Source organism: Schistocerca gregaria, chromosome 5, assembly GCF_023897955.1.
Source record: "Schistocerca gregaria isolate iqSchGreg1 chromosome 5, iqSchGreg1.2, whole genome shotgun sequence".
In the NCBI taxonomy this organism is placed as follows: domain Eukaryota; kingdom Metazoa; phylum Arthropoda; class Insecta; order Orthoptera; family Acrididae; genus Schistocerca; species Schistocerca gregaria.
In genome coordinates this window covers 501595772-501616195 of record NC_064924.1, presented here as the reverse complement: position 1 = coordinate 501616195, position 20424 = coordinate 501595772, and the positions used below count along the sequence as shown (strand labels likewise).

The 20424-nt window shown below is 42.0% G+C and overlaps 1 protein-coding gene across 1 annotated transcript in view; it reads left to right on the top strand.

Annotated features, from left to right (window-relative positions):
* LOC126273008 (uncharacterized) overlaps nucleotides 1–20424 on the top strand; it is a 120243-nt gene that overhangs the window by 56262 nt on the left and 43557 nt on the right. Inside the window, exon 3 of the mRNA XM_049976374.1 lies at nucleotides 9805–9968. Coding sequence (XP_049832331.1) covers nucleotides 9805–9968 — 164 coding nt within the window. The remainder of the gene's footprint in view (nucleotides 1–9804; nucleotides 9969–20424) is intronic.

Here is a 20424-nt window from a genome sequence, read left to right as displayed (position 1 = left end):
ATTTTAGGGACTTGAGTTTTCACGCTTTTGTAACCTCTGAAAATTAGTTGTGAAATATGGAAACTGATATACAAAAAAATGCAAATGCCTCTATTTTGATTGCCACTTGCTGTATTGCTGACACTGAAAGTCACTATACACTGGGTCGTGTGTTAGTCACCTGAAACATGTCCTAACCACGTATTACCTACGAATCATCCCTTGTATAGCAGTTAATAGTATCAAGGACACAGAATGTTTACATGTGAACTGTTGAGAACAGTTCGAAATGTACAAAAGATATACTGTGGAATTATTTCATTGAAATCACATGAGAACGACTCAGGTAATGGTTTGGAAATGAGTACCGGCATTCGAAACTAGTCTCCACTAACACAAATTTGAATTCAGCCAAGACAAAACGTTAAGGAAATAGGAAGATGAAATAAAGTCGTTGGTCCTTCTGCCAATGCAATGTTGTAATTCCACAAATAAATTAGTTTCCATTTCTAACTTTTCATTATATTCTATGCAGGATTTATGAAACAAATAAGTAATAATAATGTACTTGAAGATGGATTAGTGTGACCTAATGTGAACTATAGTATTAATTGCCACAGCCCGTGTACTTGAATCAGGCAGTGTGGTCACGTCTCTTTGTTACTATAGAAAACATTTGACAGTGTGAATCACGTTTTCTCAACTGGGTAGTCCATGGTCTTAAAATATAACACTTTCCATTTGTTATAGTTTCCTAGCTCAAATAAAGAAGTTAATCCTACACTTTTTATGAGAACTTGTGTCTGTCAATATTTATTATCATGTTCTGAAACCCAAATCTATTGAGATGCTTGTCAGTATGTTCTGTACAGACCGTTTTTATAAAAAGACTGCTAACTTGGAGAAAAATTTAATTTATAATTTTTTCCTAGCTATGCACTAAACCGTTGTACACATTAATTTTTACGAATATATAAATATATTTTCTGTCATCAGTATTACATTCTGGCCATGGCACTGTATAACATATGAACATTCTTTCCTTCAAACATTTTTCGATGAAAAAATAACATTATTTACAAGAAACAAAGAGCAGTGAATCTTCTTGCGACCTTCCGCCAGTACAGCACCCATAATATGATCAGTTTATGTGATGCTGTGGACAAACTTTAGCTGGGGCAGTAGCAATGGTTCATTCCACTTGAAAACAACGAACGATACCCCAAAATTAATCTTCCTGAAAATTAAATATATTAAAATTGTTGTACTTAAACTAATAAGTAACGTAGCTACAACCAACATTGTCGATGTTCGTCTGTGAAAATGCACTCGATAAGCAACCTCAGCTATCAGTAAACAGAATCTAACCTCCATAACACCGTGTGCATGTTGTATGAGTGTCGTTTTCACTGTCATTTAAGCCCTCAGCAGATCGTTACATGAAAAACTTAAAACTATCATTTGAATAAGCGGTCTGACTGCGTGTTTGAATATTAATTTATAATTGATACAGAATCTGACTTGTGCAACGGAATGTACTGTATCAGAGTACATGACACGATGTGGTGTATCAGTGTCCCTGTTTTGGTCCTAAGTTTTGCATTCACCTCTTCACATGACTGCCTTTTTCCAAGTGGTTTACAGCAATTCGCTTCACCATGCAGCAGCAGCGGCTAAAGTTTATTGTTACTAAGAATGAATGTAATATAAAGGAGTTTTCTTGGGTTCTGTTAACTACTAAATAACTTGTGAGAAGGGATTTCATACGTTAAGTCTATTTAAAACTTCAGAAACCAATAAAATACAATGACAATAATAGTGACATAGGTATCAGTAATGGCTGAGTGTCAGATCAACAAATTATTTCAGTTTCAAACTTAAATTAACATTTCATAACCACAGCATTTTATTTAGGTGTGGAGAATAATTATTATTATTTGAAGGATAAGGAGGCTTCTTTAACTGACAAGCAAAACATGGGATTATTGCAAACTTGGACCAGAAATCACGAGCTTAACCATGCAACTGCTGAAGGATTTTACCCGGAATTCTTCATCTTCAAGCGTAGTTGAGCCATCTAAATCTCTCTTGAATATGGTAAGCCCTACCATCACCGACGTGACGGCAGCGTGACACATCTTCTGTCTCCAAGCTCTCAACTGACACTACTACTTCCACTTTGACAGACAAACCGAGCAACAATGCTTAGAATCGCGCTCCCATGTTTCGCCCTCAAATTGTTACTATCGATATCTGAGTGCCTACACAATGCAAAGAATAGCGTTAAGTTGACTAAATTTTTTTTAATGTAATGGGGAGTTCTGACATACTCCTAACATAGCCTCCCTGTCGCTTCTTTAAGAATTTGAACAGGACTTATGTAGAAATAGGACGAAAGGAGCTAAAATTCTTAATTATGAAACATATGTATATACATGCATAAAGGTTAGACAGTAAATATTGTTTTCACGAAGAACATAGTGAAGCATTTCTAGCTTACTAAAAATGTTCAAATATTAAAAAAAAAATTAATGTTAGAAGGATTGTTCATTATTGGCTCAATTATCTGGTGACCGTTTTGTGTGACTTTTCATATAAGTAACTAGGCACATACTAATACATGAAAAATTTCAACCTCTAAATTTTAGAAAAATAACAAGAAAAACATGTAGAGTGTTATTGTTTTGTAAAAATGGGAATGTTCACTGCACAGGGAGTTATTGCATTGTTCTGCACTTTGCACACTTCTAGAAATATGAGAGGAGAGGCAACATCATAAACTGTGTGTAGAGGTGTGTTTAGTGTCTGTATCTCTAACACCTCAATGTAGAAACGTAGAGTGCTGTAGAATCATGCAGCGGTGTGTACAGTGTCGATCTCACTGACACGTTACTTGGAGAAAATGCATTTTTGGTGACACAGCGGTTTGTATTGTCAGTGTCAGTGTCAGTGAGGCAGCACTGTGAAATTGTGGCTCTCGAAGGCAACGCTCAGCATTGGCTGCGCCACTCAAGAACTGGTATTTATTGCAAACATCCTCCATTATGACAAACCACATTGGTTGCTGCCAACATTGGAAGTGACATCATTGTTGCAGACGTCATGTGTGTATGTGTATTTTGTAATTTGTTTGCGTTCTGGCAGATACCAGTTACTTGGTACACTATGGACAGAAAATAATTATTATAACTACCTTCAAAAATTTTTTACAGATTCCTGTAAACATAAGTTAAAATAGTAAAGTAAGTAACTGTAAATGCAGTTTATTTGAATGAAAGTTTGTGAATTGTTTCATATGAGAAATATATTAATTTGAATCTACAAAAATGGTTCAAATGGCTCTGAGCACTATGCGACTTAACTTCTGAGGTCATCAGTCGCCTAGAACTTAGAACTAATTAAACGTAACTAACCTAAGGAGGCAGGATTCGAACCTCCGACCGGAGTGGTCGCTCGGTTCCAGACTGTAGCGCCTAGAACTGCACAGCCTCTCCAGACAGCTTGAATCTAAAATTATTGAACATAAAACTCGTGTGTGGCATTATGAGAACTGTCTGATTACAAAATAAGATATCTGCTCGTGAATCTTATTAAAGTGAACATAAAGTATAAACTGAATATTAAGTACTTCCGCACAGGCATTGCTTCTTTGTAATATAAACATCAAACAAAGTGTGCTGCATTGTACAGTGCTATACACCTATGATAAGCAACCTGAGCTATCAGTAAACGGAATTTAACCTGCATGACACTGTGTGCATGTTGTATGAGTGTCAGTTTCACTGTCATTTAAGCCCTCAACAGATCGTTACATGGAAAACTTAAAACTATCATTTGAATAAGCTATCTGACTGCATATCTGAATCTGAATTCACAAGTCATACAGAATCTGACTTTTGCAACGGAATTTACTGGATCAGAGCACATGACAGGTTGTGGTGTGTCAGTGTCTCTGTTTTGGCCCTATGTTTTGCACTCACCTCTTCAGATGACTGCCTTTTTCCAAGTGGTTTACACAATTTGCAGCATCATGTTGCAGCAGCGGCTAAAGCTTATTGTTACTAAGAATGAATTTGATAAAAAGGAGTTTGCTTGGGTCCTGTTAACTACTCCTACGTTAAGTCTACTTAAAAATTCAGAAACCAGTAATAGACAAAGACAGTAGTAATGACATAGATACCAATAATGACTGAGTGTCAGATTAACAACTCATTTCAGTTTCAAAGTTACATTAACATTCATCAACCACAGTATTGTGGAGTATAATAATTATTATTTGGATGATAAAGAGGATTCTTTAACTGACAAGCAAAACATGGGATTATTACAAACTCGGACTAACAAGCACGAGCCAACACTGCAATTGCTTTTGCGCTATGCTTGCGAAATTTACCTTGAATTCTTCATCTTCAAGCGTTGTTGAGCCATCTAAATCTATCCTGGCTATATAAATGAAATCAGGTCTTGAGTGTGGTAAGATCTGCCATCACCGACGTGACGGCAGCGTGACACATCTTCTGTCTCCAAACTCTCGTCCGACACTACTACTTGTACTTTGACAGACAAACCTCGTCTCACAACAATGCTTAGAATCGCGCTCCCATGTTACGCCCTCAGATTGTTACTATCGATATCTAAGTGCTTACACAATGCAAAGAATAGCGTTAAGTTGACTATATTGTTTTCAATATATTATTATTTATTTGTTTCATAAATAATGCATAGAATATAATGAAAAGTTGTAAATGGAAACTAATTTATTTGTGGAATTACAACACTCCTTTCAGTGTATGGATACATGAAACGATTGTATTTATAGTTCAATAGCACAAGCTGTTCTGATGTACCATGTATCGACCCATGCTGAAACACTCACATTAATACGTGGTGTAGACTCCATGGGTGACAATGCAGGCACTGGCTGTGGAATCCAGTCGATGGTACAGATGGCGTATACTGTCCTGGGGTATGTTATACCACAGCTGCTCGACCTTTTCACACAGTTCTGTAAGAAGTGTTGGTTGATGGGTCACACAAGTCACTTCTCGTCCTGTCATATGCGATATGTGCTCGATTGGAGACACAAGTCTGGAGACTGTTCTGGCCAGGGAAGTTGCTGCACATATTGCAGAGCACAATGAGTTTCATAGGCAGTGTGTGGAAGAACATTAGTCTGTTGGAACAAGACATCACTTTCCAGTTGCAAGAATGGCAAGAGAATGGGTCTAACAACATTGTGGACATACCGAGCGCTGGTTAGCATCCCCTCCATAAAGACCAAAAGTGAATGAGGGTTGTAGCTTATCGCACCCCAGGCCGGCCAGTGCGTCTTGGACAAATGCAGTGTATGAGACAGCGCTCACCATCTGTACATCGTATGCGCAAACGACGATCATTGCTTGCTGTGAGAATCGGCATAAATCGCTGAAGATTACAGTGTGCGATTCCATCTTCCAGGTGACGCTCTGACAGCACCAGTTTAGCCGTGAATGTCGGTGGAGCGGCGTGAGTGGAAGGCGGGCTAGAGATGCATGTGGCTGGGGTCCCACTGCTACTAACCAGTGCGGAACAGTTCTTGTTGATACATCTGTGCTCACAAGCCCGCTTATTTGTGCTGTGGTAGCTGCATGATCTGTCACTGCTGCCTTTACAACATGACGGTCCTGGGAGGCATCTGTGCTGCATGGACATCCAGAACCTCATTTGTGGGGTGCGAGAATGTTCACGTGACCATCGATATCAGCATCGTTGCACAACTGACGTAGTAATCGTAGTAGTGGTGGTAGTAGTAGTAGTAGCAGTAGCTTTATCCATCCCTAGATCACTTTTTACAAGGATATAGGATATGTCGAAGTATTTACAAGTTTAGACCAATTTAAAATAAGCTAATTCATTTACAAATATGTTTACAGACTTATAGTTAGACATAATTTTTAGATTTACTCCTGGTATACAATACTTTTTTTCCAATAACTTATTAAATAATGCAAAGCCACACCGTTCAAATATATCTCACTATCAGTCACTGCACACACTATACACATATTGTGCACACACTATACACATATTGTTTCATAACACTTCACTCACTAAACTCTCTCTCTCTCTCTCTCTCTCTCTCTCTCTCTCTCTCTCTCTCTCACACACACACACACACACACACACACACACACACACTGGTGATCTCTGGACCATTTTCTGTTCCGCAACGTCCCAGTTGCTATCCTGAAAAACTGAGTCAGCATCCCTCCACAATGAGTGAGATGTTGACCTCAGAAAGAGGAAGAGGTGTTAGTATTGTGCTATGAATAGCGTCTTCCTTGACGTCTTGGTCAGGAGAAGGGCTGACGGCACCCTAGGTCATGAGGTGTATCGAAAGACAACACACACTGATCTATATTTGCACGCAGACAGCTGCCACCATCCTTCACAGAGCAATGGGGTACTTAAAACTCTAGTACATAGGGCGCGCACTATCTCTGACACAGAGAGTCTACCCCAGGAATCGGAACATCTGAGAACTGTATTTCGAAAACATGGGTACTCAGAGTGGCAGATCCAACGTGCTCTCCGCCCAACCACTGCATCACAACCTGTTGAGATGGATGAAGTCACGAGGGAGGAGGTAGGCACTGCATTTATTCCATACACAGGCGCACTTTTGGGGAAAATCGCCCGCATTCTGAAGAAACACCGGGTCGGAACTGTGTTTTGTACTCCGAATAAAACTCGTGCACTGATGGGGAGCGCCAAAGATGACCTCGGTTTGAGGAAGGCCGGCGTGTACCAGATTCCGTGTCAATGTGGCAAGTCGTATATTGGTCAGACGATGGGTACCGTCGAGGATCGATGCCGTGAACACCAGAGGCACACTCGACTGATGTATCCGAGCAAGTCGGCGGTCGCTGAACATTGTTTGTCGGAAAATCACGCTATGGAGTATGACCGCACGAGGCTTCTGGTACAGACGTCGAGATACTGGGACAGCGTTGTTAGAGAGGCCATCGAAATTTGCACCAATGACGACCTCATAAACCGTGACTGTGGCTATAATCTTAGCAAGGCTTGGGAACCAACGATTGGGTTAATCAAGAGTAAATCGAGCAAACGCATAGTTGTGACGACCACGGCGGACAGAGCCATCACACCGACGTCATCTCAGACGCCGTCTCAATCTGTTCCACCCCGCTACCGTGGCGCGGGGCGCGGACGGCGGAGGGAGCGCGCCGCGGGCGGAGGGTATTTAAATCGGCCGCCGCCGCGACCGAACCCAGTTCCCCCTGAGCAGCCATAGCGTACGGATCTCCGTGCCGGCGCGTTCACAGGAGCTCAGTCCGTCAGTTCACCTGATGATGGCGACATGTTTGATCGCCGAAATATTGTGCCCGTTGGACACTATAGACCGGCAGTACACACGTGGATATTTTGATTATCAAATACGCCGGGAGAAACTCAAGAATCACATTATTATTATTATTACTATTATTTATTTTTACAACATTTTTTATCAAACCTTTCTCTGTTTTACCTAAGTAATCCTTCAATGTATAAAATTTATTGCATAACAGGTACTTCTTAGATGCCTTTTTAAATAAATGTATTTTTGCAATTTCTTTTATCTCTGTTGGTAATTTGTTGTGCAGTTTTATTCCTTGGTAGAAAATGTTGTTTTGAGTTTTATGTTTATTTTTTCTTGATAAATGTTAGTTGAGTGTATCTCTTGTTGCATGGTCATAGACAAGCTGTTTGTGCAGTAATTACCAATGTTATTTTTGATGTGTATAACTGACTGGTAAATGTATTCACATGGAGCAGTTAAAACCCCCGTGTTTTGAACAGATCTTTACAATGAGCTCGATTAGTATTTTTGGGATGTAGCACGTCCAACTTATGTGGCACTTATCCTGAACGACAATCCACTCGGAAAACTACAATCGCTTAGTGGGCTGTAAGAATCACCAGTGCATCTCTGTGATACGGTTGCCTGTCTGGTTTACACGTTTGCATTACACTGAGTCCTCTGACTGGGAGCATTCCCTGTCAAAGATTAGACACACACGGCGCTCTGTTAGCAATGCCACTACGCTATCTGTTGGTGGACGACGTCGAAACCATTGCCAGTACATCTAAAAATCGATGTCGTCTTTCTATATGTTCAATTTTTTTCGCCACTGTATACTGAATTACAAAACGTAGTAAAATTTGTCATTACCTCTTACTGCGTAATGAGTAGGAGTATGACTGTTAGTGGCAACAATTCCGTAACACTGCAACACGAGTGCCTGTACCAGTTCTTTAATATACACTCCTGGAAATGGAAAAAAGAACACATTGACACCGGTGTGTCAGACCCACAATACTTGCTCCGGACACTGCGAGAGGGCTGTACAAGCAATGATCACACGCACGGCACAGCGGACACACCAGGAACCGCGGTGTTGGCCGTCGAATGGCGCTAGCTGCGCAGCATTTGTGCACCGACGCCGTCAGTGTCAGCCAGTTTGCCGTGGCATACGGAGCTCCATCGCAGTCTTTAACACTGGTAGCATGCCGCGACAGCGTGGACGTGAACCGTATGTGCAGTTGACGGACTTTGAGCGAGGGCGTATAGTGGGCATGCCTGAGGCCGGGTGGCCGTACCACCGAATTTCTCAACACGTGGGGCTTGAGGTCTCCACAGTACATCGACGTTGTCGACAGTGGTCGGCGGAAGGTGCACGTGCCCGTCGACCTGGGACCGGACCGCAGCGACGCACGGATGCACGCCAAGACCGTAGGATCCTACGCAGTGCCGTAGGGGACCGCACCGCCACTGCCCAGCAAATTAGGGACACTGTTGCTCCTGGGGTATCGGCGAGGACCATTCGCAACCGTCTCCATGAAACTGGGCTACGGTCCCGCACACCGTTAGGCCGTCTTCCGCTCACGCCCCAACATCGTGCAGCCCGCCTCCAGTGGTGTCGCGACAGGCGTGAATGGAGGGACGAATGGAGACGTGTCGTCTTCAGCGATGAGAGTCGCTTCTGCCTTGGTGCCAATGATGGTCGTATGCGTGTTTGGCGCCGTGCAGGTGAGCGCCACAATCAGGACTGCATACGACCGAGGCACACAGGGCCAACACCCGGCATCATGGCGTGGGGAGCGATCTTCTACACTGGCCGTACACCTCTGGTGATCGTCGAGGGGACACTGAATAGTGCACGGTACATCCAAACCGTCATCGAACCCATCGTTCTACCATTCCTAGACCGGCAAGGGAACTTGCTGTTCCAACAGGACAATGCACGTCCGCATGTATCCCGTGCCACCCAACGTGCTCTAGAAGGTGTAAGTCAACTACCCTGGCCAGCAAGATCTCCGGATCTGTCCCCCATTGAGCATGTTTGGGACTGGATGAAGCGTCGTCTCACGCGGTCTGCACGTCCAGCACGAACGCTGGTCCAACTGAGGCCCCAGGTGGAAATGGCATGGCAAGCCGTTCCACAGGACTACATCCATCATCTCTACTATCGTCTCCATGGGAGAATAGCAGCCTGCATTGCTGCGAAAGGTGGATATACACTGTACTAGTGCCGACATTGTGCGTGCTCTGTTGCCTGTGTCTATGTGCCTGTGGTTCTGTCAGTGTAATCATGTGATGTATCTGACCCCAGGAATGTGTCAATAAAGTTTCCCCTTCCTGGGACAATGAATTCACGGTGTTCTTATTTCAATTTCCAGGAGTGTATAATATACTCCAGGGCAACCAGTATGACTTTTTCAAGGTGCTGCCTAATAATTTGTCGGGTGAGATTCTAACAACAATTAATGGCGTCCCCGCCGCAGGCATGCACAGTGGACTCAGTATTGCGGCTGGGCGGCGCCGCTATCAGCTGGGCGGAGAGTTCGGAGGCGCCCCGCCAGGTGGCAGCACTGCTCGCACTGGGCGCCGCTGCCTGCGCCGTCTACGTCACCGACTTCTGCTCCACCGTCCGTAATGTCTTAGCTCGGTGCGTCAACGCCTCACATTCTGTCTCTCAGTAATCATTACTGCTGTTTCTAGGCTGTTGCTAAGCCATGTTCCCGCGGTATCCTTTCTTTCAGGAGTATTAGCCTTTCACGTTTCGCAGGAGAACTTTGGTGAAGTTAGGAAGATAGGAGACAATATACTGGAGGAAGTAAAGCTGTGAGGCCGGTTCCTGAGTAGGAGTCGCGTAGCTCTTAAAACATCTGCCCACGAAGGGCAAATGTCACGAGTTCGAGTCTCGGTCCGGCACACAGTTTTAAACCTGCCAGCAAGTTTCATTACTGCTGTTGGTGTCATTTCAGTGACTTATATCTTAACTTGAAAATTTCAATTCGATTAACGACTTTGATGACTGAAGCTTCAATAAGATGAGTGCTAAGAGGCACTCGCAAGGTAATCGTAATTATTCCACGAACGCCTATTTCGTCAGTACAGCCAATGACATAATTCACGAGAGATTTTTCGTAATGCTGAATTTCAAGGCTTTACTGCCTACTAAGTAGCACAACAGGCAAGGAGACAGTGTTAACAACGTACAATCAACTCAAATTTGTCCATTCTGCACCTAATGGACCGACTTTAGGAGTTAATAAAAGACGAGTATCAAGCAAAAACTGTTTAAGAGAAACGTCTTACCATAAACCAAGGTAGGGAAATAGTCATAATCGAGCATCGCAGCCAGAAATAATATTCTGAATGATGCGTCCATTTTTATATGACATGATGTGGAGTTCGTAAACGGATTTACTAACTCATCTGCAGTTTTATTTTTCCCACAACGTTCTAAGCTCTTCACAACTGACACGTGCTTTTAGACCACCAATAATAATTGAGATGCCACAGTTCAGACATATTAGACATTTCTTAACGAACGTTTGGTGGGTCGCTGAGGGGCTGATAAACACACCTTCAGAGAAGGATGAGGCAAAACACATAAAATTATTTATTTATGGATATTTGCGTGAGTATATGTCTATGTGAATGTAGTCAAATTAAATCAGGTGATGCTGAGGGAATTAGATTAGGAAATGAAACACTTAAAGTAGTAAAGGAGTTTTGCTATTTGGGGAGCAAAATAACTGACGATGGTCGAAGTAGAGACGATATACATTGTAGACTGGCAATGGCAAGGAAATCGTTTCTGAAGAAGAGAAATTTGTTAACATCGAGTACAGATTTAAGTGTCAGGAAGTCGTTTCTGAAAGTATTTGTATGGAGTGTAGCCTTGTATGGAAGTGAAACATGGACGATAACTAGTTTGGACAAGAAGAGAATAGAAGCTTTCGAAATGTGGTGCTACAGAAGCATGCTGAAGATTAGATGGGTAGATCACATAACTAATGACGAGGTATTGAATAGAATTGGGGAGGAGTTTGTGGCACAACTTGACAAAAAGAAGGGACCGGTTGGTAGGACATGTTTTGAGGCATCAAGGGATCACAAATTTAGCATTGGAGGGCAGCGTGGAGGGTAAAAATCGTAGAGGGAGACCTAGAGATGAATACACTAAGCAGATTCAGAAGGATGTAGGTTGCAGTAAGTACTGGGAGATGAAGAAGCTTGCACAGGATAGAGTAGCATGGAGAGCTGCATCAAACCAGTCTGAGGACTGAAGACCACAACAACAACAACATGTCTATGTGTCAACCATATTACGTGTTGGTGCAGTCCTCATATTTGCCGGAGAGGGATGTAATGGTTTGCTATTATTTCTGATTGAGAAACATTTAAATGAAACAAAAACGACTAACCACATGGGCTAGTACTAACCACACCTCAGAACTGTGGGACGGTCTACACCAGAGGGGGTGAACTAGGTCCCTACTGCCGTTTAGTAGGGATTCCAGTTTTCATGGTGGGCAGTAGGACGTTGTTGTTGTTCTTGTTGTGGTCTCCACTCCTGAGACTGGTTTGATACAGCTCTCCATGCTACTCTATCCTGTGTAAGCTTCTTCGTCTCCCAGTACCTACTGAAACCTACATCCGTCTGAATCTGCTTTCTATATTCATCTCTTGGTCTCCCTCTACGATTTCTACCCTCCACGCTGCTCTCCAATACTAAATTGGTGATCCCTTGATGCCTTAGAACGTGTTCTACCAACCGATTGATTCTTCTTGTCAAGTTGTGCCACAAAATCCTCTTCTCCCCAGTTCTATTCAGTACCTTCTTATTAGTTATGTGATCTACCCATCTAATCTTCAGCAGTCTTCTGTGCACCACGTTTCGAAAGCTTCTATTCTCTTCTTGTCCAAACTATTTATGGTCCATGTTTCACTTCCAAACATGGCTACACTCCATACAAAAACGTTCAGAAACGACTTCCTGACACTGATACTCGATGTTAACAAATTTCTCTTCTTCAGAAACGCTTTCCTTGCCATTGCCAGTTTACATTATATATCCTCTCTACTTCGACCATCATCAGTTATTTTGCTCCCCAAATAGCAAAACTCATTTACTACTATAAGTGTCTCATTTCCTAATCTAATTTCCTCAGCATCACCCGACTTAATTCCACTACATTCCATTATCTTCATTTTGCTTTTGTTGATGTTCATCTTATATCCTCCTTTTAACGCACTGTCCATTCCGTTCAACTGCTCTTCCTAGTCCTTTGCTGTCTCGGACAGAATTACAATGTCATCGGCGAACCTCAAAGTTTTTATTTCTTCTCCATGAATTTTAATACCTACTCTGAACTTTTCTTTTGTTTCCTTTATTGCTAGCTCAATATACAGACTGAATAACATCGGGGAGAGGCTACAACACTGTCTCACTCCCTTCCCAACCACTGCTTCCCTTTCATGTCCCTCGACTGTTATAACTGCCATCTGGTTTCTGTAGTAATTGTAAATAGCCTTTCGCTCCCTGTATTTTACTCCTGCCACCTTCAGAATTTGAAAGACAGTATGCCAGTCAACATTGTCAAAAGTTTTCTCCGAGTCTACAAATGCTAGAAACGTAGGTTTTCTAAGGTAAGTCGTAGGGTCAATATTGCCTCACGTGTTCCATCATTTCTACGGAATCCAAACTGATCTTTCCTGAGGTCAGCTTCTACCAGTTTTTCCATTCGTCAGCAAATAATTCGTGTTAGTATTTTGCATCCCTGGCTTATTAAACTGATAGTTCGGTAATTTTCACATCTGACTACACCTGCTTTCTTTGGGATTGGATGTATTGGAATTACAGTAGGACGTATGGGTAGAAAAAGAAAAAAACGCTTGAAACTCCATGTCGCAATTTAAATTTCATAAAATATGCAATTTGTATTTCCCATGTATAAGTTTAGTTCACACCACGTAAGTGATACTAAATGACGCTATAGTGCGACCGCCAAACGAATGAGCCTCGTTCCAAAATAGCACGCACATCTGCCCCCGCCACGGCCAGCTGTGAAGCAGAACTGGACCCAGCGTCAACTCCATGCTAACCCAAACGACGCTGCGCCGTCCATTACAAGTAATAATAAAATATTTTGTTAGAAATTACAATTACGTTAGATCGACATTGGAGAGATACCAAAACTATAACTCAACACGAAAACTTATTCTAACGCAAAAATCCTCATACTGATGATTAATATCTTTTCTTCCTTTGAAATCCATTGGCATTGACTGTGACAAAACTTTATAAAAATAGTAATAACTTCCTTTACTAGATATCTGTGTCGAACCAGGAGTGCCTAACCAAATGCTGCCACAATAAGTAAAATACGCTCATTCGTTATCTTAAATCCCAATCTTCTCAAAACTGTATCTGTCTTAGTAAATTCATCTCATTCACTACATAACGATCATATTGCTTTCATAATAAGTAATAAGTAATAAGTAATAAGTAAAACAATTCCCAGTGTTCCAATTCCATAATGTTCAGCGCCCTTCCTGTACAAGCTAACTGCCTCAAATGGTTTAAATCACATCTAACTGGAAGAGTGCAGAAAGTTGAAAGAGGCAGTTCACATAATATGCAAAAAAAACTTCTCATTTCTCAAACTGGGGAACAATCTAGAATGGGGTGCTGCAAGGTTCGGTCTTGGGTCCTCTGCTGTTCTTAATATATATTAATAACTTGCCATTCTATTTTTACGAAGACGCAAATCTGGTACTTTTTGCCGATGATATAAGTATAGCTATCACACCTAATAGACAAGAATTAACTGATTAAATTGTAAACGATGTTTTTCAGAAAATCATTAAGTGGTTCTCTGCAAATGGGTTTGATAAAAGTCAGTGTATACAGTTACACACAGTAAATGGAATGACACCATTAATAAATATAGACTTCGATCAGAAATCGGTATCTAAGGTAGAATATTCAAAATTTCTAGGTGTATGCACTGATGAGGGGTTGAACTTGAAAAAAAAAAAACACTGAAAACCTGCTGAAGCGTTTGAGTTCAACTACTTATGCTATTAGGGTAATTGCAAATTTTGGCGATATATATCTCAGTAAATTAGCTTACCACACCTACTTTCATTCTCTTCTTTCGTGTTTCATCATATTCTGGGGTAACTCATCATTGAGTAAAAGAGTGTTCGTTACACAAAAGCATGTAATCAGAATAATTGTTGGAGCTTATCCAAGATCATCCTGCAGACACTTATTTAAAGAGCTAGGGATCTTCACTGTAGCCTCACAATATATATATTCACTTATGAAATTTGTTATTAACAATCCGAACAAATTCAAAAGTAATAGCAGTGTACATGGCTACAACACTGGGAGAAAGGATGATCTTCACTACTCAAGGCTAAATCTAACAATGGCTCAGAAGGGGGTAAATTATGCTGCCACAAAAGTCTTTGGTCACTTACACAATAGCATCAAAAGTCTGACAGGTAGCCATATAGTGTTGAAAAGGAAATTAAAAGAATTTCTGAATGGCAACTCCTTCTACTCATTAGATGAATTTTTGGATATAGTAAGTGGGTAATTTCCCCATCCCCCCCCTCCCACACACACACATATTTTGTACAATGCAATATCTTGTATTGAGACCTTTTATTAACCTGACACGTTCCACATCACAACACGGCGCTATAACTACTTACCTCCTCTCCTCGCCACCAACGCTCAACACCCGCCCATCTTTGCAGAGCAAAGAAGACCTAACTAGTTTCTGGGCAGCGCAGCGTCTCTGACGCAAGTGCGCGCACGTAACTAAACGATACAAATATTACATATGCATCCTAAGACATCGAAAAACAAGAACATACACGCATGTTTCAGGTTCAACACTTACCGTAGATACAGCAACTAAAATATTAATTTAAATGTAAGACAAATATAAGCTAATTATCATGTCACCGCTGACAATTTTTTTTATGCATGCAACATATGAGGGTCGTTCAATAAGTAATGATCCACATTTTTTTAAGCCGTTAATATACATAGACAAACGACTTCAATGCTTCACATTTGATGTTTGTTCTGTGTGCCGGTGTAGTTTCGAACCGATCTGGAAGATGGCAGAGCTGTAGTGCAGCGTCAAGATGCCGTCTACGTTACAAGCAGCGTGCTGTTATTGAATCTTGTGTGCAGAAAAAGAAACTGTGGTGCACATCCATAAACGTTTGTGTGCAGTGTATGGCGATGCTGTAGTTGATAGGAGTACAGTGGGGCAATGGGTAAAGAAAGCTACAGCCTCAGGAAATACAGAAACAGAGCTCCATGAACAGCCACGCTCGGGCGTCCTGTCACAGCCGCTGATCGTGCCGACGCCATCATTCGGGCCGACCGGCGCATCACAAGTCGACAACTGGCGCTACAGTTGTCGGTCAGCACTAGAAGTGCGTCTGCAATGATCGAGACTCTCGGATATTCAGAGGTGCTCACGACTGGTCCCTCGAAAGCTCACAGAAGACCATAAGATTCAAAGAAAGGCCGTTTCATCTGAATTGGTGCCGGCCGGTGTGGACGAGCGGTTCTAGGCGCTTCAGTCTGGAACCGCGCGACCGCTACGGTCGCAGGTTCGAATCCTGCCTCGGGCATGGATGTGTGTGATGACCTTAGGGTAGTTAGGTTTATGTAGTTCTAAGTTCTAGGGGACTGATGACCTCCGATGTTTAGTCCAATACTGCTCAGAGCCATCTGACTCATTTGATCTGAATTGTTGAAGCGTTTTGAGACCGACGGAGAGGCCTTTCTGTCACAAGGGGCGAAAGCGGGATGCATCATTTTGCGCCGGAAACAAAAAGGCAGTCCATGGAATGGCATCATCCTCATTCAACACGAAAGAAAAAATTGAGGACAACCCCCTCTGCCGGAAAAGTTACTGTGATAGTCTTCTGGGACTGTGATGACGTCATTCTTGTGGATGTGCTGCCAAGAGGGTCTACCATCAATTCAGAGGCATACACGAAGACTGAACAAACTCAAGAACCGTTTCTGGCGTGTTCAATCGGACAAGAATCCAGCAGAAATCTGGGTACTCGTAATGCACGCCTACACACAAGTATGAGAACCCGGGAACACATCGTCAAATTGGTTTGGACATCACTGCCTCACCTACCCTACAGTCCAGACCTGGCACCCTCGGACTTCTATCTCTTTGGACCGCTTAAAGATTCTCTACGGGGAACACATTTTGAAGATGACTTGAGTGTCAGTCACCCACTGAAAACATGACTGCGCCTACAGGACAAGAGCTTTTATCAGCAGGGAATACATGCTCTTCCGCAACGTTGGCGTACGGCAATAGAACTTGAGAGAGACTACGTGGACAAATAGGACATGGAAAAAAACATGTTGATGTATATTGTAACCAAATTATGACTCTTGACGATAAAGATGTCCTGAGGGAAAAAATGTGGGGTGTTACTTATTGAACGACCCTCTTACATTCAGTGACCTATCCGGAAACGTCAATCGATCTCGAAACAATAGTTATAAAGGCAGCCGAAAAAAAATAAACCTTTGAGTTGCAGGTTACAATGATTACGAATTTCAATAACAGCGTCTCTAGATAGGGCAGGCAATAGAGAAAGGAATAAAATGATTTCCGAAATGACAGTGGCAAACTTAAACCAGCTTCTTATTAATAATTCCCATACATCAGTACGCACAACTAAAAATGCATTGCAGCGAACGAATTTCGCAAATCCATCCGTCCAGAGAAGTTCAGCGGCATGAGGAACAAGACTTTTGGTCAGGTGAATACAGGGTTACAAATACAAAATCAAATATGGGTAATGCACGAGTAGCTTTAATAATGAATAATAAAATAGGAGTACGAATTAGCTACTACAAACAGCATAGTGAACGCATTATTGTAGCCAAGATAGACACGGAGCCCACGCCTACCACAGTAGTACAAGTCTATATGCCAACTAGCTCTGCAGATGATGAAGAAATTGATGAAATGTATGATGAGATACAAGAAATTATTCAGGTAGTGAAGGGAGACGAAACTTTAATAGTCATGAGTGACTGGAATTCAAGAGTAGGTAAAGGGAGAGCAGGAAACATAGTAGGTGAACATGGATTGGGGCTAAGAAATGCAAGAGGAAGCCGCCTGGTAGAATTTTGCACAGAGCATAACTTAATCATAGCTAATACTTGGTTCAAGAATCATAAAAGAAGGTTGTAGACATGGAAGAACCCTAGAGATACTAAAAGGTATCAGATAGATTATATAATGGTAAGACAGAGATTTAGGAACCAGGTTTTGAATTATAGACATTTCCAGGGGCAGATGTGGACTCTGACCACAATCTATTGGTTACGAACTGTAGATTAAAACTGAAGAAACTGCAAAAAGGTGGGAATTTAAGGAGATGGGATCTGGATAAACTGAAAGAAACAGAGATTGTACAGAGTTTCAGAGAGAGCATAAGGGAACAATTGACAGGAATGGGGGAAAGAAATACAGTAGTAGAAGAATGGGTAGCTTTGAGGGATGAAATAGTGAAGGCAGCAGAGGATAAAATAGGTAAAAAGACGAGGGCTAGTAGAAACCCTTGGGTAACAGAAGAAATATTGAATTTAATTGATGAAAGGAGAAAATATAAAAATGCAGTAAATGAAGCAGGCAAAAAGGAATACAAACGTCTCAAAAATGAGATCGACAGGCAGTGCAAAATGGCTAAGCAGGGATGGCTAGAGCACAAATGTAAGGATGTAGAGGTTAACTCACTAGGGGTAAGATAGATACTGCCTACAGGAAAATTAAAGAGACCTTTGGAGAAAAGAGCACTTGCATGAATATCAAGAGCTCAGATGGAAACCCAGTTCTAAGCAAAGAAGGTAAAGCAGAAAGGTGGAAGGAGTATACAGAGGATCTATACAATGGCGATGTACTTGAGGCCAATATTATGGAAATGGAAGAGGACGTAGATGAAGATCAAATGGGAGATATGATATTGCGTGAAGAGTTTGACAGACCACTGAAAGACCTGAGTCGTAACAAGGCCCCCCAGCGTAGACAACATTCAATTAGAACTACTGACAGCCTTGAGAGAGCCAGTCCTGACAAAACTCCACCATCTGGTGAGCAAGATGTATGAGACAGGCGAAATACCCTCAGACTTCAAGAAGAATATAATAATCCCAATCCCAAAGGAAGCAGGCGTTGACAGATGTGAAAATTACCGAACTATCAGTTTAATAAGTCACAGGTGCAAAATACTAACGCGAATTCTTTACAGACGAATGGAAAAAACTGATAGAATCCGACCTCGGGGAAGATCAGTTTGGATTCCGTAGAAATGGTGGAACACGTGACGCAATACTGACCCTACGGCTTATCTTAGAAAATAGATTAAGGAAAGCCAAACCTACGTTTCTAGCATTTGTAGACTCAAAGAAAGCTTCCGACAATGTTGACTGGAATACTGTCTTTCAAATTCTGAAGGAGGCAGGGGTAACATACAGAGAGCGAAAGGCTATTTACAATTTCTACAGAAAGCAGATGGCAGTTATAAGAGTCGAGGGGTATGAAAGGGAAGCAGTGGTTGGGAAGGGAGTGAGACAGTGTTGTAGCCTCTCCCCGATGTTATTCAGTCTGTATATTGAGCAAGCAATAAAGGAAACAAAAGAAAAGTTCAGAGTAGGTATTAAAATTCATGGAGAAGAAATAAAAACTTTGAGGTTCGCCGATGACATCGTAATTCTGTCCGAGACAGCAAAGGACTTAGAAGAGCAGTTGAACGGAATGGACAGTGTCTTGAAAGGAGGCTATAAGATGAACATCAACAATAGCAAAACGAGGATAATGGAATGTAGTCGAATTAAGTCGGGTGATGTTGAGGGAATCAGTTTAGGAAATGAGGCACTTAAAGTAGTAAAGGAGTTTTGCTATTTGGGGAGCAAAATAACTGATGATGGTCGAAGTAGAGAGGATATAAAATGTAGAATGGCAATGGCAAGGAAAGCGTTTCCGAAGAAGAAAAATTTGTTAACATGGAGGATAGATTTAAATGTCAGGAAGTCGTTACTGAAAGTTTTTGTATGGAGTGTAGCCGTGTATGGAAGTGAAACATGGACGATAAATAGTTTGGACAAGAAGAGAATAGAAGTTTTCGAAATGTGGTGCACAGGAGAATGCTTAAGATTAGATGGGTAGATCACATAACTAATGTGGAGGTATTGAATAGAATTGTGGAGTAGAGGAGACAACTTGACTGGAAGAAGGGGCCGGTTAGTAGGACTTGTTCTGACACATCGAGGGATCACCAATTTAGTATTGGAGGACAGCGTGGAGGGTAAAAATCGTAGAGAGAGACCTAGAGATGAATACACTAAGCAGATTCAGAAGTATGTAGGCTGCAGTAGGTACTGGGAGATGAGGAATCTTGCACAAGATAGAGTAGCATGGAGAGCTGCATCAAACCAGTCCCAGGACTGAGGACCACAACAACAACAACATCCGTCCAGAAACGGATAATGTATTTTATATATATTTATGAATATTGACACAAAAACTCAATTTCATCTGTAAAAAAACATCCAGAGTTTCCGTTTGCTGCGACGTCCATGCCTGCCATTCTCTAATCTAAACTGTCTTCACTCCAGTTATTCGATAAGGAGAGTAAAGATAAAAATCTGAGTGTACAATATCAGAAGCTCCTTTTGTGAAATCATCGGAGTGCAATAGCAGCACCTGAGGCACTTTTCTTGGCAGTTTTGCTTCTCGTGACTGTAGTGCATCTCAGTTTTTGACATCAAAGGGCAAGTACGATGGACATTACGTTTGATAGCACTTTATAGTAGACAACACCCGCTTGGTGCCACGAGATGCATAACATTGTCGTTGTGGGATCACACAGTTCAGTGCTTCTGTTTTTCTTTCATTTTTTTGTCAGCGGGCCAATGCGACTGCTGCAATACAACGTGCGCCGTAGATCACGTGCGGAAATCGTCGTGATCACCTGGGCGGCCACCAGCTGGCGTAGGAAGCCAGTGGTGGGTGGTCGTCGTCTGTTGCTTCGTGCGGAAAAAA